The sequence below is a fragment of the Drosophila albomicans genome, chromosome 3, assembly GCF_009650485.2.
Source record: "Drosophila albomicans strain 15112-1751.03 chromosome 3, ASM965048v2, whole genome shotgun sequence".
Classification (NCBI taxonomy): domain Eukaryota; kingdom Metazoa; phylum Arthropoda; class Insecta; order Diptera; family Drosophilidae; genus Drosophila; species Drosophila albomicans.
Window position 1 is genome coordinate 30,693,748 of NC_047629.2, and position 22,553 is coordinate 30,716,300.

At 41.9% G+C, this 22,553-nt stretch overlaps 4 protein-coding genes across 5 annotated transcripts; 1 reads left to right on the forward strand and 3 right to left on the reverse strand.

Annotated features, from left to right (window-relative positions):
• Window positions 1–5,537: 5,537 nt before the first annotated feature.
• On the forward strand, window positions 5,538–7,203 carry LOC117572778 (zinc finger CCCH domain-containing protein 15 homolog). Its single transcript, XM_034255873.2, has 3 exons — window positions 5,538–5,703; window positions 5,847–6,284; window positions 6,344–7,203. Exons 1-3 carry the CDS (start codon window positions 5,635–5,637, stop codon window positions 7,049–7,051), a joined length of 1,215 nt encoding a protein of 404 aa, XP_034111764.1. The 5' UTR covers window positions 5,538–5,634; the 3' UTR covers window positions 7,052–7,203.
• Window positions 7,204–7,740: 537 nt separating this feature from the next.
• LOC117572775 (mRNA export factor Gle1) lies at window positions 7,741–10,096 on the reverse strand. Its single transcript, XM_034255871.2, has 2 exons — window positions 9,957–10,096; window positions 7,741–9,897 (listed from the first exon to the last, which is right to left on the reverse strand). The coding sequence occupies exons 1-2, from the start codon at window positions 9,957–9,959 to the stop codon at window positions 7,873–7,875; spliced, it is 2,028 nt and encodes a 675-aa protein (XP_034111762.1). The 5' UTR covers window positions 9,960–10,096; the 3' UTR covers window positions 7,741–7,872.
• Window positions 10,097–10,142: 46 nt separating this feature from the next.
• On the reverse strand, window positions 10,143–10,902 carry LOC117572779 (vacuolar protein-sorting-associated protein 25). The gene is made up of 2 exons (XM_034255874.2): window positions 10,772–10,902; window positions 10,143–10,714 (listed from the first exon to the last, which is right to left on the reverse strand). The coding sequence occupies exons 1-2, from the start codon at window positions 10,819–10,821 to the stop codon at window positions 10,240–10,242; spliced, it is 525 nt and encodes a 174-aa protein (XP_034111765.1). The 5' UTR covers window positions 10,822–10,902; the 3' UTR covers window positions 10,143–10,239.
• Window positions 10,903–11,000: 98 nt separating this feature from the next.
• LOC117572773 (latrophilin Cirl) lies at window positions 11,001–22,235 on the reverse strand. 2 transcript variants are annotated; one of them, XM_034255867.2, is made up of 13 exons: window positions 21,576–22,235; window positions 21,347–21,410; window positions 20,867–20,963; window positions 20,312–20,501; window positions 18,792–20,245; window positions 18,437–18,664; window positions 18,166–18,376; window positions 17,862–18,102; window positions 16,009–16,174; window positions 15,701–15,930; window positions 15,543–15,640; window positions 13,611–15,476; window positions 11,001–13,544 (listed from the first exon to the last, which is right to left on the reverse strand). In XM_034255867.2, the coding sequence occupies exons 4-13, from the start codon at window positions 20,344–20,346 to the stop codon at window positions 13,070–13,072; spliced, it is 5,004 nt and encodes a 1,667-aa protein (XP_034111758.1). In that variant the 5' UTR covers window positions 20,347–20,501; window positions 20,867–20,963; window positions 21,347–21,410; window positions 21,576–22,235; the 3' UTR covers window positions 11,001–13,069. The 2 variants fall into 2 exon arrangements, with proteins under 2 accessions (XP_034111758.1, XP_051861372.1); XM_052005412.1 differs by having other exon boundaries at window positions 20,312–20,963.
• Window positions 22,236–22,553: the final 318 nt, after the last annotated feature.

The following is a 22,553-nucleotide window of genomic DNA, read 5'->3' on the forward strand; positions in this document are numbered from 1 at the left end:
GTTGTTTGTTTACTCCACTGCGAGTGTGTGCGAGTGTGTGTCTGTGTGTGTGTGTCTGGCTGTGACCTTTGCATGTGCTCGTATTCGTATTCCATGTGCAATGATTTCAGGGAAAAGCATTGGACTCGCTTTTAATGGCCGTGTCGACTGTTGTGACCTCGTTGAGTTTGCCATCTCTTCTTCTTCTTCTTGTCTAAATTCTCTTCGTATATGCTTCTCTTCTTTATAGCTGTTGACGTTGCCCATTAACAAGATGACCGTTTGGATATTTGGAGTTTGTTGTTTGCCCCTGACAGATTTATGGCAAGGTCAATGGGTCTGTGAAATTTTGCGTATGACAACTGCTGCAAAATACTTTGCAGGACGTTGTTGGCTATATCTTTTGAGCCGAACTTAAGTTATACGCTGTCTTAATGCTCACATAAAGTTAACAGACCAATTAATTATGGCCATTGAGCATTGGCATCTTCGACTTCGGCTTCGATTGTCATGAAACACGAGCAATCCTCGATACCAATTTCAATTCAATTTAAAGTCGAATCCCAAATCCAAGACAGAGACAGAGGCAGAGGCACACAGAGAGGAACAGGGAACTTGAAGTGGAACTGGACATGGACATTGGATTGGGTTGGCTGGAGACCACACACGACGTGTGTGACGGCGATAAAAATCACAGCATGTTGCAAACACAGCGCAGAACAACGAAGTTGATGTTGAGGCTGCTGATGTTGTTGCTGGTTGTTGGTTGCCCGTTGCTGTGGGCAAATCTTTTGACAGTTGTGTTGAAGCATAAAGATGCCAAAAACAACAACAACAGAGCAACAGCACTGACAACATGAGCCAAGTGCGTGAAAAAATATAAATCCGAGCCGCCGTCACAGACGCAGCACCAAAAGCGCATCAATCAAACGGCACCGCCAACGCCGCAAAGCAATCCCCAACACAACCACACACACACACATAGAGAGAGATTCCCTCACACACACACACACACACAGAGCTAGTTCGATCAATCATTTATTATGGCGTCGCTGATGGCGGCCCCATCTCTGCGTCTTCGTCGTTGGTGGTCGGTGCTCTCCATACTCGCCTCGTGAATCGAGTCGCGTCGCTCGCCATTAAGAAAAATAATTTTTGAAAATATTTCTTTATATTATACGCGCAAGCAATAGCTAATTTTCTATGGGCAACCCATTCTGTTTTCTGTTTGATTTCAAATTTGTTTTCAGCTTTATTGATTTCATTTCAATTTTGTTTTATTTTGTTTTTGGGCGTCCAGCCAATTTCATGATCCCAAACAATTGTATCGTATTGCTGTTCGATCCTCAAAATGGGAAACATTGCCCATTAACATGCCCATTGCCCCATTCGCAATTCAAATACTGCTTAGCTATTGCTCAGTGCACTGCAAGCAATTAATCTACTTAAGTATAAAGCGTCAAAAGGATTAGTTCAGAACGAAGAAATACCCTGTTTGAATATATACATAATTCTATAATGAATTAAAGTAACAGAAAATGCTGTCAAGGGATGACTTTTGATAAATACCAAAAAGTTTAAACTATTAAAATATCATAAAATATAAAAAATATCGTATAATATAAGCGTTTATAAGCTAAGAATTTAATATAGGTTTATTTATGTATTTGTTTTCTAGCCATTCTATTCTTAGCTAGGAATTCTTAACATAGTTATATAAATTACTATTTGAAATTTAAAATGAATAGAAGAAATGTATAAATTACAATCTTAAGTATTTAACATAGTTAATGAATTATGAAATTTTGTTTTAAGATATTAAGTAAATTTAATGAACTTATACCTAGAACATTACTACACTTGAGCTTATTATAGATACTTTAAAAATTTAATTGAGCTATAGAATTATGATAAATATATACATTTCCAGTTCAACGATTAATTAAATTAAAGTATTTTAGCTAGAAAATAAATAAAGATACGGACATAATAAATTGGGATTTTAGGTATATAAAGCTTTAGATCTATTATATCTTTACTTGATTGAAAAGCCTCATTCAGTCTACTAAATTTTTCGTTTATTCAAGTTTAAAGAATCTTTTCGTTATATGTAGTTCGCTTTGACTAAACGGGAAAATACCAAATTTAAAATTTATTGTTTTAACAACTTATTATGAAGCTGTACTCTGTTATTAAAATCCACTTCAAATTTAAAGTTTATTAAAAACAACTTAGAAGTTTTATTACAAGCTTTTGAAATTTGTACTTAAATTTTAATAAGTTCTGTAATAGGCTTTCCTTCATAACAACATAATACCCACTATCATGTAGTGCAGGGTATAAACTATGAATAAACTTGATCATGCCATTATTAAGGTTAGCTTATTAAATTTCATCAAACAAATGGAACGACACACATACGCGTATCAATAAATATTTCGAAAACTATAAACAACAAAAACAATTAGACACATACGAAAAACGAAAAAAATAAAACACACATAAAGCTTTGGCCGCCCAAGTTGTCGTTGTTGGTGGGCAACGAGCAGCCAGCCGCGAGCAACGAGCAACACACAATTTAGGTTGTTGTTATTGCTGTTGTAGCATTTTTATCGCCACATAAATATGGAAATTTTTCATTAGCGATATCCGTTTCCGATTTATCTTAATGGGCCCAGCATTGAATGCTCATCTCACTGAAGTTGTTGTTGTTCTTGTGTTGTTGTAATTAAGAATGGCTACCGTTTTGGGGCTTTGCTTTGAGTTGTTGCATAAACGATTTCGATGTCGCTGCCGCTGCCGCTGCCGCTAGCGACTGCGACGCTGGCTGCGCCGGCAACCGGCAACGGGCAACACGAAGTTGCGCTCTGTGTGTGGTCTTCTGATTGAATGTTCAAGCTTCGGCCAATGAAAGCGGCTATTAAGTCGAAGCGGCCAACCAAGGCACAGTTGGCAACTTGGGTGGCAACATGCCATTCACCAATCACATACAAACAAACACACTCACACACACAGGCAGACTGTGGCGGCGCCGCAAAAAAGAAAGCGCGTGCAACAGCAACAACAACAACAAGGAGAACAGCAACAACATGCAGTTGAACAGGGAAAAACTCAACCGACCGGAACTGCAACTGGCGCCATATGCAATTATAAGCTGCTGTTGCTGCATGAGTGTCTCCCTCCCTCTCCCTCTCTTTCTCTCTCTTTTGCACACAAACACACTCGCACAACAATAAGAAAACAGTAGCAACATTTGCCTTCGCCAAAGATTGACAGCAGCAGCAACAACAGCAACAGCAACTGCACTTGAAGATGGCTGGCAAACAGACAACATACAGCGGGTTATTGGCAGCAGAGACCACCAAGAGATCGCAGCCAAGTTGCAGCAGCAGCAACCGCAGCAGCAGCAGCAACAGCCGCTCTTCAGTTCTTCAGTTTTGTGGACTAACTTGTCAGAAGCGAAGCATTGGCAACATGTTGCCGCTGTTTGCGGCTGCGGCTGCTCATCTTTGTTGCGCCTTGTTTTTGATCTTTCACGCTGTAAATTATACAGCAGCAGCAGCCACAACCGCAAACTCACAACAACAATATTGCTGCTGCTGTTGTTGGCCTCCTCCTTTGCCTCCTCTTGGTTTGCGTCTTCTCTTTGATGCAAATGGTTGCTGCTGCGTTATCTGTCTTGCTGTCAACAACACAAATAATTGTTGGCAACATTGCATGTGAAACGGTTTTCTTGTGTTGCCAACAACATTTATTGCTGTTGCTGTTGTTGCTGCTGCTGCTTCTGTTGCTTGTCATAATTTTAACAACTGCTGGCGGGCATATTTAAATTTGTAATCTGTTGACGCTACAGTAAAAATTTGCCTATGCGCTGCGCGTTACCCCAAAAAAACAATAACAAAAAAACCATTTTAGTTCCCATGCTAAGCCAATTTCTATAGAAGTCTTTTGCTTGATATTTAAAAGAAACAAAAGCACAACCATAAAGCGCCCCATAAAAACATGTTTAACGATTTTGCACACAATTCTTCCTAGAAAAAAGAAAATCAAAATGCTCCAATGGCGAATAAGAATGCTTTTTTCTGTGCTCTGTTGTTGTTGTTGTTGTTTGTGTTTTCGAATAAAAGCTAAACTCGTAATTTCAGACCACACACAGATCGCATCATGATCTGAGGGCGCCCAGAAGCCGGGTCGCAACGCACACTAAAAAGCCAATAAAAAAAACACACACACACAAATAATTGCTAATTTTATGCTCGAATAAAAAGACGCAGAAGGATCAAAATGTCTACCGCAAAGCATAAATTAGTGCGAGCGAAAGGGCTATACATATGAAAGCGTCACGCATTATCAAACGAACAAGAAAATGATCAATGGGGGCACTCACACACACACACACTACACTCACATAGCCCTCGCTCTTAGTCAAAAGCAGAGGCAGACAGAGATGGTGATAGAGAGAGAGCCACACACACTAGCACACACAGCTACACAGCGATAGACCACCCATGATGCAGCGACGAATTAAAGGCCACCCACGAAGAGCGAGCACATGTGCGTGTATGCGAGTGTGAGTGAAAAGACCTTTGAAAACAAATTCAGTATTGGCTATGAAGGGGAGAGAGAGATATGCTGAGAAGATAATTGAAATATGTACAACTTGAACATGTGCGCTGAAGTGGGTATACACATACATACATACATTTCAAAATACATACTCGTAATAAAAAGCGGACAGACGCAACCATAATAAATAAATAAAAATCAAACATGTGTGCAAGTACAAACATATGTTCAAATGGACATGCCCATGTAATTATTTATAGCTCTGTCACATCGCATACAGCGGGCTAGGGAAAGAGTTGATGGATTTTGCACTAGCTAATCCGATTATGTTAAACTAACATAGTTTGTTTATTTACCTACACAACTGAGCCAATCTTTTTTTGTTTTGAACGCTAAACTACTTTTCTGATTTATTCAGTGTGCTTATATAATTTATTAATAATTCTTACCCAAAAAAACGGAAAATAAAGAGGGGAAAAAGTTCACACCTCAGCTTTTTGTTGTCTATTTTTTCAACAAATATTATCGACCGCCATCCTTTCTAAAATCCTTTTTTCAAAGTGTGACCAAGCTAAGTAAATGACGGATATTTAAAAACACATATATTCGAGTGACCTCCTCCTAGATTTCTAGTAAAAATTTTGGGATTAAAAATCGAGTAACGGTCATCTGGTACGTTCAATATGCATACACCAAAAAGTTAATCTCTCAAGCGCTGCCAGATGTGTAAATAAAAAACCATATCGAGTTAGCACAGGGTGTATCTGAAATATCGATAGATTTATTTATTACAACGTTTCATTGATTTTAAGTTAGAGAAGATTTTGAAGCCTTATTCAGAAATAATTTAAAACAACGGATTTTTTTAAGGTTTTGTCTTAAAAACCTAATTCATGTAATAATAATTATATTATTTAGCTGCTATAAAACATTGATGATTGTAATAAGAAATCGATGTTAACAAAAATTTGATAAGCATCGATAGTGACATCGATGTGTCCATCTCTATGATCCAGCTATAATTTATAACAAATAGCTGTGCACTCTCGGATTTTACTTTCAGTTTGTTAAATTTGTTGTTGCAGCAATATGCCACCAAAAAAGGCGCCTGCTCCTAGCAAAAAGACGGAGCAAAAGAAGAAGGAGAAAGTCATTGAGGTAAACAAAAATTGCAATTGTCTTCAGTGGCATTGCCCCTGTCCAACATAACCTCAATGCAGGAACCACGACAAAAACTTGCCTCTAGACAAATGTACAACGTCAACAACAAATTTATGAAACAATTTTACAAATCTTGACAGGATAAAACTTTTGGTCTAAAGAACAAGAAAGGCAACAAGCAACAGAAGTTCATTCAGCAAGTCCAGAAACAAGTGCAGGCCGGCGGACATCATCCACGAGCAGATGGCGACAAGCGCAAGGAGGAGAAAGAGAAGAAGTTGGCCGATCAGCGTGAATTGGCCATGATCTTCAAGCCGGTGCAGGGGCAAAAGGTGGAGAAGGGCACGGATCCCAAGTCGGTGGTGTGTGCATTCTTCAAACAGGGAACTTGCACCAAGGGAGACAAGTGCAAATTCTCGCACGATCTCTCGCTGGAGAACAAGGTGGAGAAACGTTCCATGTATGTGGATATGCGTGACAGCGAAGACGATCCCATGACCAACTGGGACGATGCCAAGCTGAAGGAGGTGGTGGACAAGAAGCACTCGGCTGAAAAGCGACGCCCAACCACGGAAATTGTAAAGAAAATAAATCTTTGCCATTTACAACTTATTTATTAATCAAATTGCTCACACAGATTTGCAAATACTTCCTGGAAGCTGTGGAGAAGTCCAAATACGGCTGGTTCTGGGAGTGTCCCAACGGGGAGAAGTGCATCTATCGCCATGCGTTGCCTCCTGGCTATGTGCTCAAGCGCGACAAGAAGAAGGAGGATAAACCAACGGAGATTTCGCTGGTCGATCTGATTGAGAAGGAGCGTGCTGCATTGGGTCCCAATCAGACACGCGTCACGTTAGAGTCCTTCCTCGCTTGGAAGAAGCGCAAACTGCAGGAGAAGAAGGCGAAACTGGCCGCCGAAGAGGAACGCAAGAAGAGCGACTTTAGCAAGGGCAAACAATTTGGCATCTCTGGTCGTGAAATGTTCAGCTTCAATCCCGACCTGGTCGACGATGGACCCATGGAGGAGGGCGATGCTGCTTTCGATATCTACAACCGTGAGGATGATGATGATGAAAATGTCGTCGAATTTAAAGAGCTCGATTTGGCCGCTCTCTCGTTGGCCGCTCAAGAGGTTGATGGCTCTGGCACTGTGGCATCCAGCACAAGATTACTTGATCAGGCCGAAGAAGCAGCCAAAACTGCTGCAGCCGAGGATGCAGCGGCTGCAGCAACCAGCTCTGTCGACAGTGCGCCCGCGATTAACAAAGATTTGTTTACCGACTTGGATTTGGCAGGCGAATTGGATGATTTAGATCTTGACGATGACGATGATGATGATGAATGAGGAGAGTTCAACGAGAAGAGCAACTAATAATGCTTTGTTATAGTTTGATATTCAATTGCATAACGTTCATAAAATGATTTTTGCCTTTAGCAACTTTCGATCAATAAAATTGTGGCTTAAAAATGCTAAGAGCCTTCGTCAGTTCACGATAATTGAGAAATTTTAACAGAACAAAATACGATTTAATACATTTATTATTAGCTAAATAAGTTAACACATATGCCCAAGATCAAGAGATTGTCAAGTTTGGGATACATTATTCAGATACATTCAAGTGGATCTCCTTTCGCAAATATCTTGTCCATAGCATGCTCATTCCAACGATTGACGCGTCGACATATTTGAACAGCCTCATTAATTTCCGTTCCGCATGCAAGTGTTCTTGCTCGATCCAAAATGTATTCTATTTTGCGAGCTCGCGAGTTATAAAATTGATTAAACTTTCGCGCAACATGAATATAAGGTTCCTTCTGCTTGTCTGACAAATATTTCCAAAGAGATCCAGCCACCGCACTGCTCTCGTAGGCGGACAATGGATCATCCGAGTTTGCGTCGACTTTACGAAAGTGTTGCAAGAAAATCAAGAATGGATTGCGACAATAGCGCAAGCTGCAATTTTTGTAATTTATGCCTTTTAAGAAGTTATCTTTCTTTCTATTACGTCGAACCATATTCTTTTTTGTTAAACGATAAAATATATTAACAGGAAATTTTGTATTGTAGACTAAAACTATTTGAAAAGACTTAGGACGATTTGAAATTCAAATGCTTATCTTTGAATTCAATTCCCACGTTTACTTTATTCTAGTTAAATTATTGATCTACCAAAAGCCGGGTGGCAACACACCCACAGCTTGTGGAATCTGACGTTCACGTAGAAATTTCGATAGCAACATCTCCAGACGTGTCTTGGGTCCACCCTCATCATACGCCGCCAGCTGCGGAATGTACACAGTCTGGATGTAGACCAAAAGCTTCAGAAAGTTCGTTCCATAGGCACGCCACAGCTCGAAGCCGAGTGTCTGCAGCATCTCCATGATCATTGTGGCGCAAATGTCGGGCAATGGCTTCACAAACGTAATGTGGGTCAACCAACGCCAAGCTTCGTCCAGGCCAAAGCATTGCGCAGGACCATCAATCTTTCGGCTGGGCGTCATGATGACAGCCGCATAGAGACGAGCAATGCCTGTTTGACGTTTGAGGAACATGTCCGGTTTCTCCAGTTCATTGTTATCCGACAGTCGATAGCCCATTGTCTTAAGGTATTGCTCGGGAGTTTGATCCGGTTGTTGGGGTATAACATATGGCACCAGATACGGTGACTCCTTGTACATGTAGGCCAGAAAGATTTTGCCAAAATCGGGCAGCAGCTTCCAGAATGTGTTGATCACCGAGGCAAAGGGGAAAGCTGCTTGCGGATTACTGGAAATGGCGGTGTCTGTTTGACTGACAAACTTCTTGGCCATCAGCAATATGCAATAGTCCCGCGCCAAGGGATGATCATTGATTGTTATGTTGCTGCCGTCCATAGTTCTCACCGGCTGACCGGCAAAGAAATTGTACAGCTTGTCAAAATTCGTGGTGAGATGTTGTGGACTGCTGGCCGTGATGGCATTCAATGGCACATTGATGGTGCGTTGACAATTGGTGCGATACTTTTTCCAAGCCTCGTCCGTTTGCAGTGGTTTCACTGCGTCCACTTTGCTCTGGTACAGCGCATTGATTTCATTGTAGAAAGCCAAGCGTGTGGGATGCACATAACTGGTAGAGATGCCACTTGTTGCAGTTGCAGTGGCAGCTGTTGGTGGTGCTGCTGCTGGCGCTGCCGCACTTGGTGTTGACGTCTCCGCTGGCTGCTGAGCTTCCTCTGGCTTTGGTGCTGCCTTGAGCAGCGCTTCCAGCTCCTGCTGATGCTTCTGCTCTTGTTGTTGCTGCTCCTCTTGTTTTTTCTGCCGTTGTTGCTCTAAAAGCAGCAGTCGCTCCTTTTCTTTTTCCTCCGCCTGCTGCTTGGCCTTGATAAGCTGCTGCTGCTCCTGTTCCGTCAGCTGCTGATGCAGTTTCACCTCCAACTTGTCCAGATTCTGGCAATATTGTTCCGCTGTGAATATGCTGTTCAATTCGAGGGCCTCAGAAGTACCGCACTTAAGTTTGCCAACTAGCTGATCGAACTGTTGCGCCAGTTCGCGTAGTTCTTGATTGATAGCCGCACACGCCTGGACACTTTCTGTATCTAAGGTGAGCAGTAGTTGCGCCACCTTTTCGTATTTGCCGCAGAAGCGACTGTGACAACACGAGACGGCTTCAATGGTTAGCAGCAGTAGCTTTTGGTTATTTCGCTTGAGTAGTGCCTGCTGTTCTCTTTGTTGTGCCTCCAGCTCGCTTTTGGCCAGCTGTTCCGCCTGTTGTTGTAGCAGTTTGTCATTCTCCTTGCGTTGCACGCGACTGTTCGCGTAGAACTGATTTTGCTCTGCCTGCCGCTGCAACGCATGCTGTCCATTAAGCGCACTCTGTTGTCGCTCCTTAATCTCCTGCAGCTGTAGCTTGACACTGCGCTTACATTCCTCGGCCAGTTCGCGCTTCACAATGCTCGCATTAATGATATTGGCATCGGGAAATACACTTGTCTCAATCAGTTCTATGCCCGGCGGCGTCTTGTCGACTTGTGTCACTACTTTGTGCACTGGCAGAACTGGAAGCACATCCTGTTTAATCTCTAAGCGCAATGGTTTTCGATCAGGGCCGAGACTTCGGGGTCCAGTGCATGTGATTGAAGCGATTGCCGCATGCTGCAATACACTCTGCATGTTCAGTAGACGGGCTTGGTCGCGCACTAAGTCGTCAACGCTCTGAAATTGCAATGGTAACCAGCTTAAATAAGTGCCTTGAATAAGCGCACTTTACCCACCATTGTGTAATTCTTTCAAAACTAAAAAAAAATTGGCGGCCGTAAATAAAAACAAAGTTTGTAGAGTTGCTTCTTATGTTTAGTGTTACCGCTGCAAAATAAACTGCATCTGACTATTTTGTATACTAAATCGTTAATCGAACTAATAAGATATCGATAAATTATTTTTATATGATAACAAATGCATATAAATATTATTTTTAATTTTTGTTTTACAATAAGAATTTTTACACAGGAATACGAGACGGGTTGTATTTAAATCTATGTAAATTCCACCATGAAATTAGAAAAACTTTACGCCGTGACTGCCATCCATTTCAATAAGCTCACATTTTCCCTTTTCCTCCAATAGACGCAAAGCCTTGAGTAAAACAGCTTCGTCCACGCCGTGGAAATCCAGTTGTGTGGTACTTTCTCCTAAAGCTATTTCGTATAGGGTGCATATGCTATTCGTTTGTCCCGTTTCCTGAATCCAGTCATAGACCATGTTTCCATACTCCTCCAACGTGTACCAGTACACCTGCCATTCCTGACGCCTCTTGTCTAGTGGCGCTGCATGTCCAGTGCTTTGTAGATGCTCCAGAATAAGCAAGATTAGCTCTGACGACAGGCGACGCTTGATCGATTCATTACAAAATAATGGCAAGTTTTGATCGTTGATACCAAGCAAAAATTGATTTGTATGTTTGAGGTATTTGAGAAAGAGATCCGACCAGACTTTTAGCTGTTGCTGGCGTGTTTCATCGTGTGTCTGCAGGCTGCAAGTAATAATTTATAATTAGTATACATCTTTTGTAACTGATTTGGTTATTTACGTGAAAAACGGTGGAAATGTATACTCCCATGGCCATTGAAACTCGGCCATTGTTTTGCTAAATTGTTGTGACTAAATTCAAGTGACGTCACGCATCGACAAGTCCCAGATGTTAGGGTTGTCGCAAGTAAAATGACTAGGGCTGCAAGTTATCGATATCGATAAGCAATTTAATGTTTAAATTTGAAAATCCCGGGCGAGAACTACCAAAAATAAGGCTTAAGTTGAAATGCTTTTTATTTTTTTGTAATTTGTTTTATTTGTCTTAATTAGAAAAATTGTGTACATTAACATTTTTATTCCATACTGTTTGAGTTGATCTCATCTTTGCTATTTTAATGTAATTGTTACATTTTCATCCAAAAGTAAACATGTAGAGACAAAAAAGAAGTTTTGTAGATATCGGCATTTGCTTTGTTTTCGCATTATAATCATAAATATACATTTACATATATACTTATATCAGCTATATATATTTTCTTGTTCAATATATGTATGTAAAGTACTAGGAGGCGCAACACTATACATTCAATATTTCAGTTTTTATATAGATTCTTTTATTTAGTTTCTCTTCATTTAGCTTTACCATGTGATTTGCCCTAACTGCAGTAATGCTCTACCGCCCTATTCCATTTTGCAATTCATTCATTTACACCTATTATTTAAATTTAATGCTGTTAGTAAATTTACGTTTTTCTTTTTTTTTGTGTTTCGCTTGGTTTCATTTTATAAAAATTAGGAGCAGCTTGTGATTTAGAAGTAATTTTCGGTGTATTGGTGCTCATAATTAGTTTTGTTGCTCATTTGCTGTGTTCTAATTGGCTTTTGAAATAGGCATTTGTTAAACTATTAATTATAATTTGTGTTCATGCAGAGGGAGTTGGGTCGGGGACTGCGGGTGGATGAGCTGTGCAGGCAGTTCATAGTTAGTTAATGATTACTTTCGCATGGTAGATACGAAATATTTAGTGTTATTATGTTTTTGCACTTTAATTTTAGTTGTCTTTATTTGGTTTTTGTACACTTGCGTGGAAATTCTCTAGAGCTATTTAGGGAATTAAAGGGGTCTCTCGATAGTTCAGTTTTGTTTGTGTTAGCTAGTTTAAAGAGTTTTACAGTTAGTTCCTAGTTAACAAGTGAGGTTTGGTTGAAATCTTTTTTCTTTTGCTATATAAGTAGGTATATGTTACTGTTACGGATTTCCTTCCTTCTTGGAGAGGAGATATTTAGCATGTCTTAGCATCAGCTAAGAAGTATTTCTAAAGACATTTATATATAGCAATAACATTTGTTTGTCTCGTACATATAATAAAGCGATCTTCTAATGCTCTTTATTTCAAAAAAATAAAGTACAAAATAAATGTCCTATATACGTTATCTGTGCTTAAAGCATATTCTTGAAAATGTACACTTGAAATGCTTTGCTGGTTCTCTTAAAGTACGGTCGTTCAAAAGAAATGCAATAACAAATGGCATACAAATGCAATCAGGAAATAAAAAATAAAAAACAATGCGTATAAGATTTGTTTCGTAATCTTGGGACAAGGCTGGCTGAAGAGCCTTTACATGTTGGCTTCATTTACAGCACTTTGCAAAAGCATTGTATTGGGATAAAGGTTTTGGTTTCATGCTGTTCGAAACAAATCTCTAGCTTAAGTTCTTAATCGGTGTAGAGAAAGCATCATTAAATAAACAATAGTCGCCTTATAAATTATATAAAATATATATAATGCTCCTCGCTCTAAATATAATATATATATATATCATTTACATACAGTTCTCAGATCTTATAATTTATGCATAGTTATTGGTAAACTACTTAAAAATGGCATGTGGGTGACATGTATGCGCTTCACATACGTTATACATTACATAGTATTAGTATTACATTATTCATATACATACAGTACATACATTTATATATATCGAGTTGCTTGGGTTGGTATAAATTGAGAGCTTCGACAATATCAATATCAATACCATTATCAATTTGAATATCAATATCCATTCCATTTGCATATTGTGTTTAGCTTGCTCCGCATTGGTTGCCTTGGTTGGTTGGTTTGTTGGTTTTTAGCCTAAGGTCTAATTGAGTTACATATACATATATAAAGTTTTGGGATTCTCGAATCACTGCACGTATAGCATGACATGACAGCATGTTGTTTCACACAATGCTCCATATTTCGACTAATGACTAATACTAGAGGTTATAGCTAAACCTAAGCTACAATTTTTGCCTAAGACGACAATCGGCTCTCTGCCTTCCTGCCATGCATCCATCTATTCCGTTTTTGTCTTACTTGGCCAACGGCTCCAGATAGCAGCGTACCGTATTATTCTCATCCAGCATGGCCGATAAGTGGCGTGCCGGCTGCTGTTGATGATGAGGATGATGCTGGCTCTGAAGGTGGTGTGCAGGAGGAGCGTGTTGCGGATTACTGTGCGATGTGTGCGACGACGATGATGTTGTGGACTGTGGTGATAATTTTTGAAGCTGCTGACGCTTTTGTGCTGGCGTCTGCTGATTGGCCGGTGGCAGCGGCGGTCCGGCATTACCGTGACCAAATAGCTCATTTACCGCCAAGCGTGCGCTCGGTGACTTGGCATTCAGCTGCTGCTGCTGTTGTTGCCGGTATGCGCCACGCATGGAGCCCTCACCAACGCCGCCGCTAACCCCAAAAACCGCATTATTGTGCTCCTGATGGGCTGCTGCAGCGGACTGCGATGACGCCCCATAATCTATGGGCATGCCATTCTTGCGTTGTTGGCGCCTGTAAATAAAAGAACATAATTTTAAGTAATCAGTGGAAAATGAAGCGAGAATTGAAGGAACTTACTGAAACCGCCGCTTAAAATCCTCGTCCTGGAGCGCCATTAGGCGACGCATGCGCTCATCACTTTGGGGCGGCAGTCCATGCGTATCATCATCGAGATCGCTCTCATTATCCTCATCATCACAGACGCTGTCGTGCAGTTGATCCGCTGCCGTCACCTCATCATCGTACTCATCATCATCGTCGTCATCATCATCATCGGCGGCACAGCGACGTGCTGGTTGCTTCTGTTGCTGCTGCTGCAGATGTTGTTGGTGCTGATGCTGTTGTTGTTTATTTCTGGAGGAAACGCTGCCACCACTGAGGCTGCCACCATAGCGACTGCCACCGGCAACAACAGCGGCACGCATATTGTTAAAGACGCCTGTACCAACGCTGTTGTTGTACACCTCATCCACATCGAAGTCACCCACTTCGTAGTGTTGGGCATCCGAGTTGCGATTACTCAAAATCTCCTCATAAACGGGCCCTCCATCGCCGCCTTGATTGTAGTAGGCATCGCCCATGCCCATGCCCATGGTCATGCCTAAGCCCATGTTCTGCTGGCTAAGATCACAGTTGGAATGCTTATTTCTATACTGCTGCTGCTGCTGTTGCTGCTGGCGCTGTTGTTGCGCCATCAACTCCTGCTGATACTGCGCCATATGCGGCGGCGGTGCTGGCAATTGTTGTCCGCCAGCGCGACGCTGCTGATGCTGCAAGTGCAACAGATGCGCATGCTGTTCAGCCTGTTCCTCATCCGAGGACAACTGTTGTTGCTGCTGCTGACGTTGCTGGCGCAGTTGTTGCTGCTGCTGCAGTTGTTGCTGATAGTAGGCAGCATTGGGCGGATCCAATGCCTCGGCATAATGTGGATAGGCTTGCTGTCCTGGTGGTGTTTGCTTCATGCCGCTGGTCTTCTTATACGATGGGTAGAGCAACACTTGCGACGCGGCTGTAGCGCGGCTATGCAACGATCCACTGGGTGAAGCGGGCACGGCGCCACCTCCACCACGTTTCTTCTTGCCATGCTGATTGTTGTGCTTTTGTGTCCAATAGAATACCTCATGCGCTTGCTGCGGTGATGCGCCTCCGACTCCTCCACCGACGCCTGTACCCATTGTGCCGCTAGCATTGTTGTAGTATTCCCGCTGCGACTGTGGCGCCTGTTTCCAGCTATAATAATCCGGTTGATGATAGTATGCTTCGCCTGGTTGTTGTTGCATCTGCTGTTGTTGTTGCTTATGTGCAAAGATGAGATGCGTGGAGCCAGCCGAGCTGGTGGGTGAGGCATGACCAACACTGGCAATGCCAGCCGAGCGAAGAGTTCCCCTCTCAAGAACAACAGAACCAACGGGAGCTGGTTGCAAGCTGCCCGTTAAGAGTCCGCTTTTGAGCGTTCGACGTTGCTGCGCCTCATTCAATTCACAGTCAGAGCTGGCGCCCATGATGATGGCATCTTCGGTGGCTGGCAATTCGTGTTGTTGCTGCTGCTCTTGTTCGTCGCGACCCTCATCACTTGTGCCCAGAGGCAGCTTGGATTTCGACTTGGAAAGCGTACCAGCGGAGTTGGCAGCAGTGCCGCCAATACCAGGACCACCATTGCCTGTCACGATGCCCGATGAAATCGAAGTCTTGGAGCAGCGCAAGCACTTGGGCAGCCAGGCATGCTGTCGCACATACTTGCGGTATTCGCGACGTATCTTCTCGTTCTGTATGCAATGGAACACAAAGATGTAGAGACCCAGCAGCGTGTTGAAGCACACGAAGCAGTAGCCATAGATACCGGCCACATCCTCGTCGAGTTTGGCGCCTCGCAAATAGAAATAGGCACAGACCCAGACGGCACTCAGCAGCAGCAGGAACACAAAGGAGCAACGTATGTCAAAGCTAAATAAATGAGAGATAAATGTAAGCACAGATTGAAGATGGAATTAAAGCTGCAAATCGACGTACCGAACATTGGCTAACCGTGTGTGCTCCTTGGTCTTGAGAGCAGTGCGACTCTTGCGGCGCATGATGATCCACGATAAGAAGGTATAACTTATAGCCGCCTGTTGGTAAATTCAAAATATAGGCAATGCTAATGACAAACGTATTTCTTTTTAACCTACCACAAAGAAGAGTAAAATGGGCGCCACAAACGTGGCATAAAACAGAGCGTTGGCTTCCATGAGGACACAGTAATCGTTTTGCGTATACGTGCTGGGATTGATGACCAACGAAATTGCCACCACGCTGAGTGAGAGGCCGTAGGACAATAGATAATAGCAGTTCACTTTTGGCGTCTGATCCACCTCCAGTAACAGCTCATCCGATGTGAGGGTCGAGTACGAGTGGAAAGCTACATGATTCAGGTTGGAGAGACACAAGTTACAAGGCTGCGCCAAAAGCAGATGAAGCCCCGCCGACCCAAGCTTACCTTCATAGCAGAACCAGGCGGTGCCAGAGAGAATGGCACAGTGGAGAAAGACGGTAATGAACCCACAAAATATGCTTGTTTCGGTCTGTTCGATTCCCAGCAGAAAGAGCAGCTCAATGGCCAGCAGGCAAATGTAAATGCTACTATAAATCGAGGTGCGTGCAGACTGCAGAAACAGATAGAGAGAGAGTGATTGGAGAAAAAGAGAAAGGGAGAGAGAAAAGTGGAAAATGAGGAAACATTCTTACAAAAATGGAGATTCGAAACGCGAGCAGAATAACAGCGACAATTAATAATAGTTAACAATTGATACTGTCTGCAGCTTAATTTAGTTTACAATAATTTTGGTGGTTTGGTGGTGAAAATGTCGAAAGATATTTGTAAATAAAGACTAATACAACAAATTTAGCGCATATAAATGAACATGAATGTAGAACAAGACACGAAACAAGCAACTACTAATCATATACAAATCATATACTACGAAATGAATAAACACAAAATGCAAACATTTACAAGGAAGAATTAGAAACATTTGTTCGTTTTGTTTTTATTAAAATTAATATTAATTACACACGCATAAAGAAAATTACGAAAAACAAATGACAAGAGAACACAAAATGCATTAAATAATATGAATCATTTTAAAGTTAGTTGATGTTAGACAATGAAATGCACATACAAATAATAAATCAATTGTTAAATGATGATAATTGGGAGCACTCACAAAACGCCGAAAAATTATTATTATTGTTATTTTGGATTTTAGATAGTGATTGCTTCCAATTTAATTAAGGAAAATGCGCTAAACTTATTTCTACGACAATAACTAAGTCTAGTTAACTAACTAGAGTTGGGTACGGGTAGAGTTAGGTGTGGAGACGTGTTAGTGGAGTTAACATTTACAATTTGAGTTACTTATAGATTATATCACATGTGCAGAATGTCGCATAAGCGATCTTCAATTAAATAGATATCTAGCCTAAAAAAACACTATTAATGTGCCTAGATCTTTAGACTAAAAAGTAACAGACATATTGTCTTGTTAACTATCTATATATCCTAGCCTATATATGCCTACACTTGTCTATATTTTCTTATTGTTTTCACCACCACCACCACTTATACTGCAGATCATCCATATTGGCCTGCATAATAATGTTGTTCGCGTCGCCATCGCTCACATTCAGATTGTGATTGTGCTGCGGATGCTGTGCGTGCTGGTGTTGCTGCTGCAACTGCTGTTGCTGCTGTTGTTGCTGATGATGTTGTTGTGACTGTTGACGCGCTTGCAGATAATTGTGGCTAATGTTCAAGTTGTTGCTAGCCGCATTCGCAGCATTGGCAGCTGCGGCACCCACATGTGCTGCATGTTGCTGCAACGCAGCGGCAATCGATGCAGCCGCCGCAGCAGCAGCTGCTGTTGTTGTATTTGTTGCAGCTGCTGTTGCCGTAGCTGTCGCTGATTGTGTGCCATGTGGATGTAAGTTCAAATTAAGATTGTTCATTTGCATGCCACGTTGTGGTTGATTCATATTGTTGTTGTTGTTATGACTATGCGAGAGCACAACAGCAGCCGCAGCAGCAGCGACAACTTGCTGTTGTTGCTGCTGCTGTTGCAACTGTTGCTGCAAATTGTAATTCAAATTGTTGCGATGCGAATTGCGTATGGAATTGTGCTGTATAAAATTCGTATGCTGTTGCATATTGTTGTTGTTGCTGTGGCTATTATTGGGACCAGTTGGTGTGGTCAATGTCAGAGATTCGTGTGTCTGATCACGTATGTTATTCTGCTGGCGCCTGCTGCTGCCCGCACGCTGATGCGGCAGCTGCGTGGAGTTTGCGTTTCTTACCTTAACGAAGACGCCATTGAAGAGCTTTAGTGTGAGCAGCGCAATGATGATGAAAATCACACAAATTGCCACGCTGATGTAGATAAAAATGCGCATGTTGCCATCAAACATAGTAAAAAGCGAATGCTGATGCTCATCGACCACGTCCATAAGGATGGCAAAATTGGTCAAATGATTGCAACTGCAGACGCTGTGCGTGCGATTCGTCGACTCCAGGCTGCAACCATTGGCAGACCAAGCACTGTAAGACAATTTCAATGTTAGCAGTTTTACAAATTGAAATGTTTTATATCGGTATAATTACTGGTCAATGTAGTTCCAAAATACGCAGGTGGGATTGCTAACATTCTCGGTTTTCAAGTGCTTTAGCACAAGTGTGATGGGTTGCGACAATTGAATGTGACGACCTTTGCCCAGACTGGCAGAGATTACCTTGCTGTTGAGTATGCGAATGCGCTGCTGCATTTCGCCACCAGCTGCATCGCTGTCATTCGACAAAATAGCTGTGTTGCGCACTACAAAGTGAAGGAGCATTTCAATAATAATACAAACTAATAGCTTAACTCTCAACTCACCATAGCTGCGTGCACTCTTCAAGTCAAAGTGATCATAACTGGGTTTTAATATTGATTCAAGTCTATCGAAGGCAGCAAATACAATGCGCACTAAACCGCCTTCGCTGTTCTCGATGAGCGCAGTGCGCGGCAACTCAATGCGATCCGAGCTGAGAGGCCACTGATCAGAGTCCGGAAAAACTACGTTGCCTTGTATCGTTTTTGTTTCCAAGACGCGCACAGAGAGTACTAGGAAATGAAGAAAAGTGTAATTTAATTTATATTGTATAAATATAACACTTTGTTCTCACTGAGTTAATAGCATTATTAATTTAACGAATTTTAAATATAAGAGATTAAATAAGATAATACTTACATATATTCTTGACCTTCTGCACCACATTGCGCTCACGAATGATCGTGTCGGCTAAGAGGAAAGCGTTGTATTCGAGTCCAGTTAGTAACGAGGTAGCGACGCGCATTTGATCCTCTTGATTGAGATCCAGCCACGAAGAGAGCTGTGATTCGTCTAGTAAATTGGAGCCAGTTTTAACAACGCCGTGCAGCAACTCCATGATGATTGCCTCGCGTTGTCGCTGATCTGGGAATGTTTCCTTGTCGTGGAACATCTTCTCCGACATGGTTTGAATGATCTTTGTGGTGACCAGCATATCGCCGCCATACAACGTCTTACTGCTGGTTACCTCCGACAGATCATTGGCAATGGAAATCAACGAGGAGTCACGTTGATTGACACGCATCTCTAGGCTGTTTAGCCAGAGACTGCGGCATTGCGTCAAATCCGGTGTCATGGGATGCCATGTGGGTTCAAAGTTACGCAGTCGTTGATTCTGATTCACCTTGTGCGCCATGCTCACAGGTGGATCACAATTGCTGCTGTTCTGCACGCAATCGACACCAGCATTCGGGGGCAAGGAGGTTGTGCTGCTAACAACAGGCACATCGTCATCATACTCATCGTAGCCCGCATCGGGCAGTCGCTTCATTAGCACACAGCGCCATTTGGCAATGCCAGCAGCACCCCCAGGACAAGGCTGCACATTAACATCACCCACTCTCGTGATGTTCCAGAAAAGATTTCGCGCATGCGTTGGACCACAGAACAACTTGGACTCGTCGTCGGTGCCCGCTATGCCGGCTGCATTCAGATTAATGTTATTTATGGTGCGCACAACGCTGCCACTGCCACCGGCACCCAAATTGAGGCTGCCATTCGTCGCACTGGCTGCTGTGCCTGGAGTGCGATTGGGCGAACTCTTGGTAGTCAAAAGCGTGCCATCATCGGTGCCTGAGCCACCAACGCCGGTGAGTATGCGTGTGTTCGACGGAGCCGTGACATTGCTCGAGCTGCCGCTGCTGCTGGGCTTGGTGGGTGTTGTCTCCTCCGTGTGGTGATGATGATGATGCAACTGTGGTGGTGGCGGCAATCCATCGTGCCGACCACCAGGATGCTTGGTTGTGGTGCTCGTAACTCCCTTCAGCCGTCCGCCAGGCAGCGCAGCTGTACTGCTGCTAGGCGTGGCATGCGTGGGCTGCATGGCATTGATGCCATGAATGCCCACAACGCCCGGCAGTGTGGGCAGACGCGGGGGCGGTGCTGGTGGCTGTATGAGACCGCTGCCATTGCCGAAGATGGGTGGCCCATTGTTGAGGACCCAGGGCGGTGGACTGGGCCGATTGGTGGTCGTGGATGTCTGCGCCGCCGAGATGCATTGATAATGCGCCTCTAAGTACTTGTGTGTGCCTGGACAGGGATCACCGAACATGCTGGTGGCCGCCAGAACACTACAGCTCTGCTTATGAGCACATCTGCAGGACAAGGAATCAATGCATAAAATATCTGAATACAACTTACTTTACTCTTTTGATTTTTACCTAGAATTCAGCACGGTGAGACTCTTTGGAAACATGCAATTAACGCTCCACTCCACGTTGCCGTGATCATTGCAAATGGTGATTGAGAAGCGTCCATAGTTGGCTCTTATCAGATTGATGATGTCGCCGGGATCACACTCGATGGTGAGTTTCTTACCTTCGCATGCGTAGGCAGTCTGATATTTGGGCGCTGCAAGTGTTTCAATTGTCACATGAGTTTAATGCAAACACATAATAAATATTTTGGTATAGATTGATGTTTATATGGGTGGGGGAATTTATAGAGAAAATGATTAATTAGCGCTGCGTTGATTTGTTGTAGTTTGGTTTGGTTTGGTTTTTGGTTGATGAGATTGATCTGCAAAGACACTTATCACTAGATATGGGGACATATTGATATAGATATGTATATACAAAGTCAAAATGGAATTCATGATACACGTTTTGTACGTCGCCTGGGATATACTTAGTTATGTGTGGTTTTTGGTGGCATTTTTTTTGTTTGGTGGGTCGTTAGCGATGCTTTGTAGCAAGTAGAATAGTAGTCATAAATACCAAATCCTGCCAGCCTCAGCTCACTTTCACATCCAGTCCCCTATCAGTCATTACTACCATCGGACATTCTGATAAATCGGTTTCCAAGTTTATTGATCTGAAATATAATATAGATTTGTTACGAACTTCTGTTATAATTGCAGCTGGTCACAAATTCACATAGGATCATGTTTAGAAAAATTTGCCATGCACAGGGAAAACAAGATATGATAAATATTTATCAGATTTATAATTGGGATATTTGAAACTGTTAAACAACATTAATTTTTATATGTATTAATATCGAATATTTCTTGCAAATTATTTTCCGCCAAACATAAAAAATAATATAAAAAAAATACTAACTTTGATATATCTAAACTTTAACATATAATTTAGCGAGTTCACAATCGGTAGAGAAATCAACCTTTTTATGTATTGAATGAATAAAAGTGCTTTCAACATCTGGCGTGACCCAAATAGAGGTTAAAGTTCACTTACCGCTGCTCCCATTGATTTCGTAAAGTTTCACAACGAAGTCGAGGCTTAGTGAGGTCAGCCATGACTGCAAGGCAAGAAGAAAAATCAATCCATTAGTCAGACATTTTCGTATGTACATGTAAAATGTGCAGACGACAGAGATAAAGAACTTAAGGAGGAATGCAAACAACAGATAAACAGAAAAAGGGAGTCTAAAAATACACACACACATACATATGCATATACACACCCTTCATTGATGGTTTCCCAAACGAAGAAAGACTCGTTTTCTTTGTACACTCAAATTGCATTCGTACCGAGTGCAGTTCTCATGTAGAGAAAAATTTCGACGCCGACTGCGCTGCAGCTGCTCTGCTGCTGTTTAGACCACGCACTGACAAATGCACACCAACACTATCAAGTCTTTGCTGCAGTCGCTGCGCTGCTTTGGCCAGCGGAGCACCCTTTGTGCCCATTGTTCTGACCTCTTTCATATGAATTTTTAAGTTGCTTTTTTAACACAAATTCCATGATTTTAATTGATGTTTCAGGTTCGATAAATTTAATAAATATGTAAATTGTATTTTTAGTTATTAATTGTTGATATATTTATATATTTTCTTGCACTTATTAGAGAACACGACTGCACTTGCTGACGTATGCGCTTTGTTTGAACCAACGAAATTGGGAAAGTCACTTTTGGTTGAAGAAAACTGGTTTGAGTCGTGCTTAGCAGTGGTTCACTTGGATAAATATTTGTTGTATTTAGTTCTTGAATATAATTTGTTGAATACGATATAGCTGAACTTGTTTAGTAGCTTTATTAATATTTTTTGTATTGTTTAATGCCTTTATTTGCCAAATATTTAAATATTTTACGGGAGCTCAAACACGCACAACTTTCTTTTAGAAAAATTCTGTATACTTAAATAGCTGTTGGCGAATGTGTGGGAGCGGGATGACGATACATACAAGAAATTACGACAAGAAATGGAACTGCCAACTCGAGACTAGAGCGCATTAATTCAAAATTTGAAACTCGCGCTATTAATATGAAAACGTAATTTTAAATTAGTGTTTCTATTATTATTTATAATAAGTTATGTTTAAATATATATTTAAAAAAAATCATTCTTCATAATCGAGTTACAGATTCTTATCTAGTGTCGTTGGCCATTATGTATAAAGTAGATATGACTTTCGGCCTTAAATCTTATAGCAACTGAAT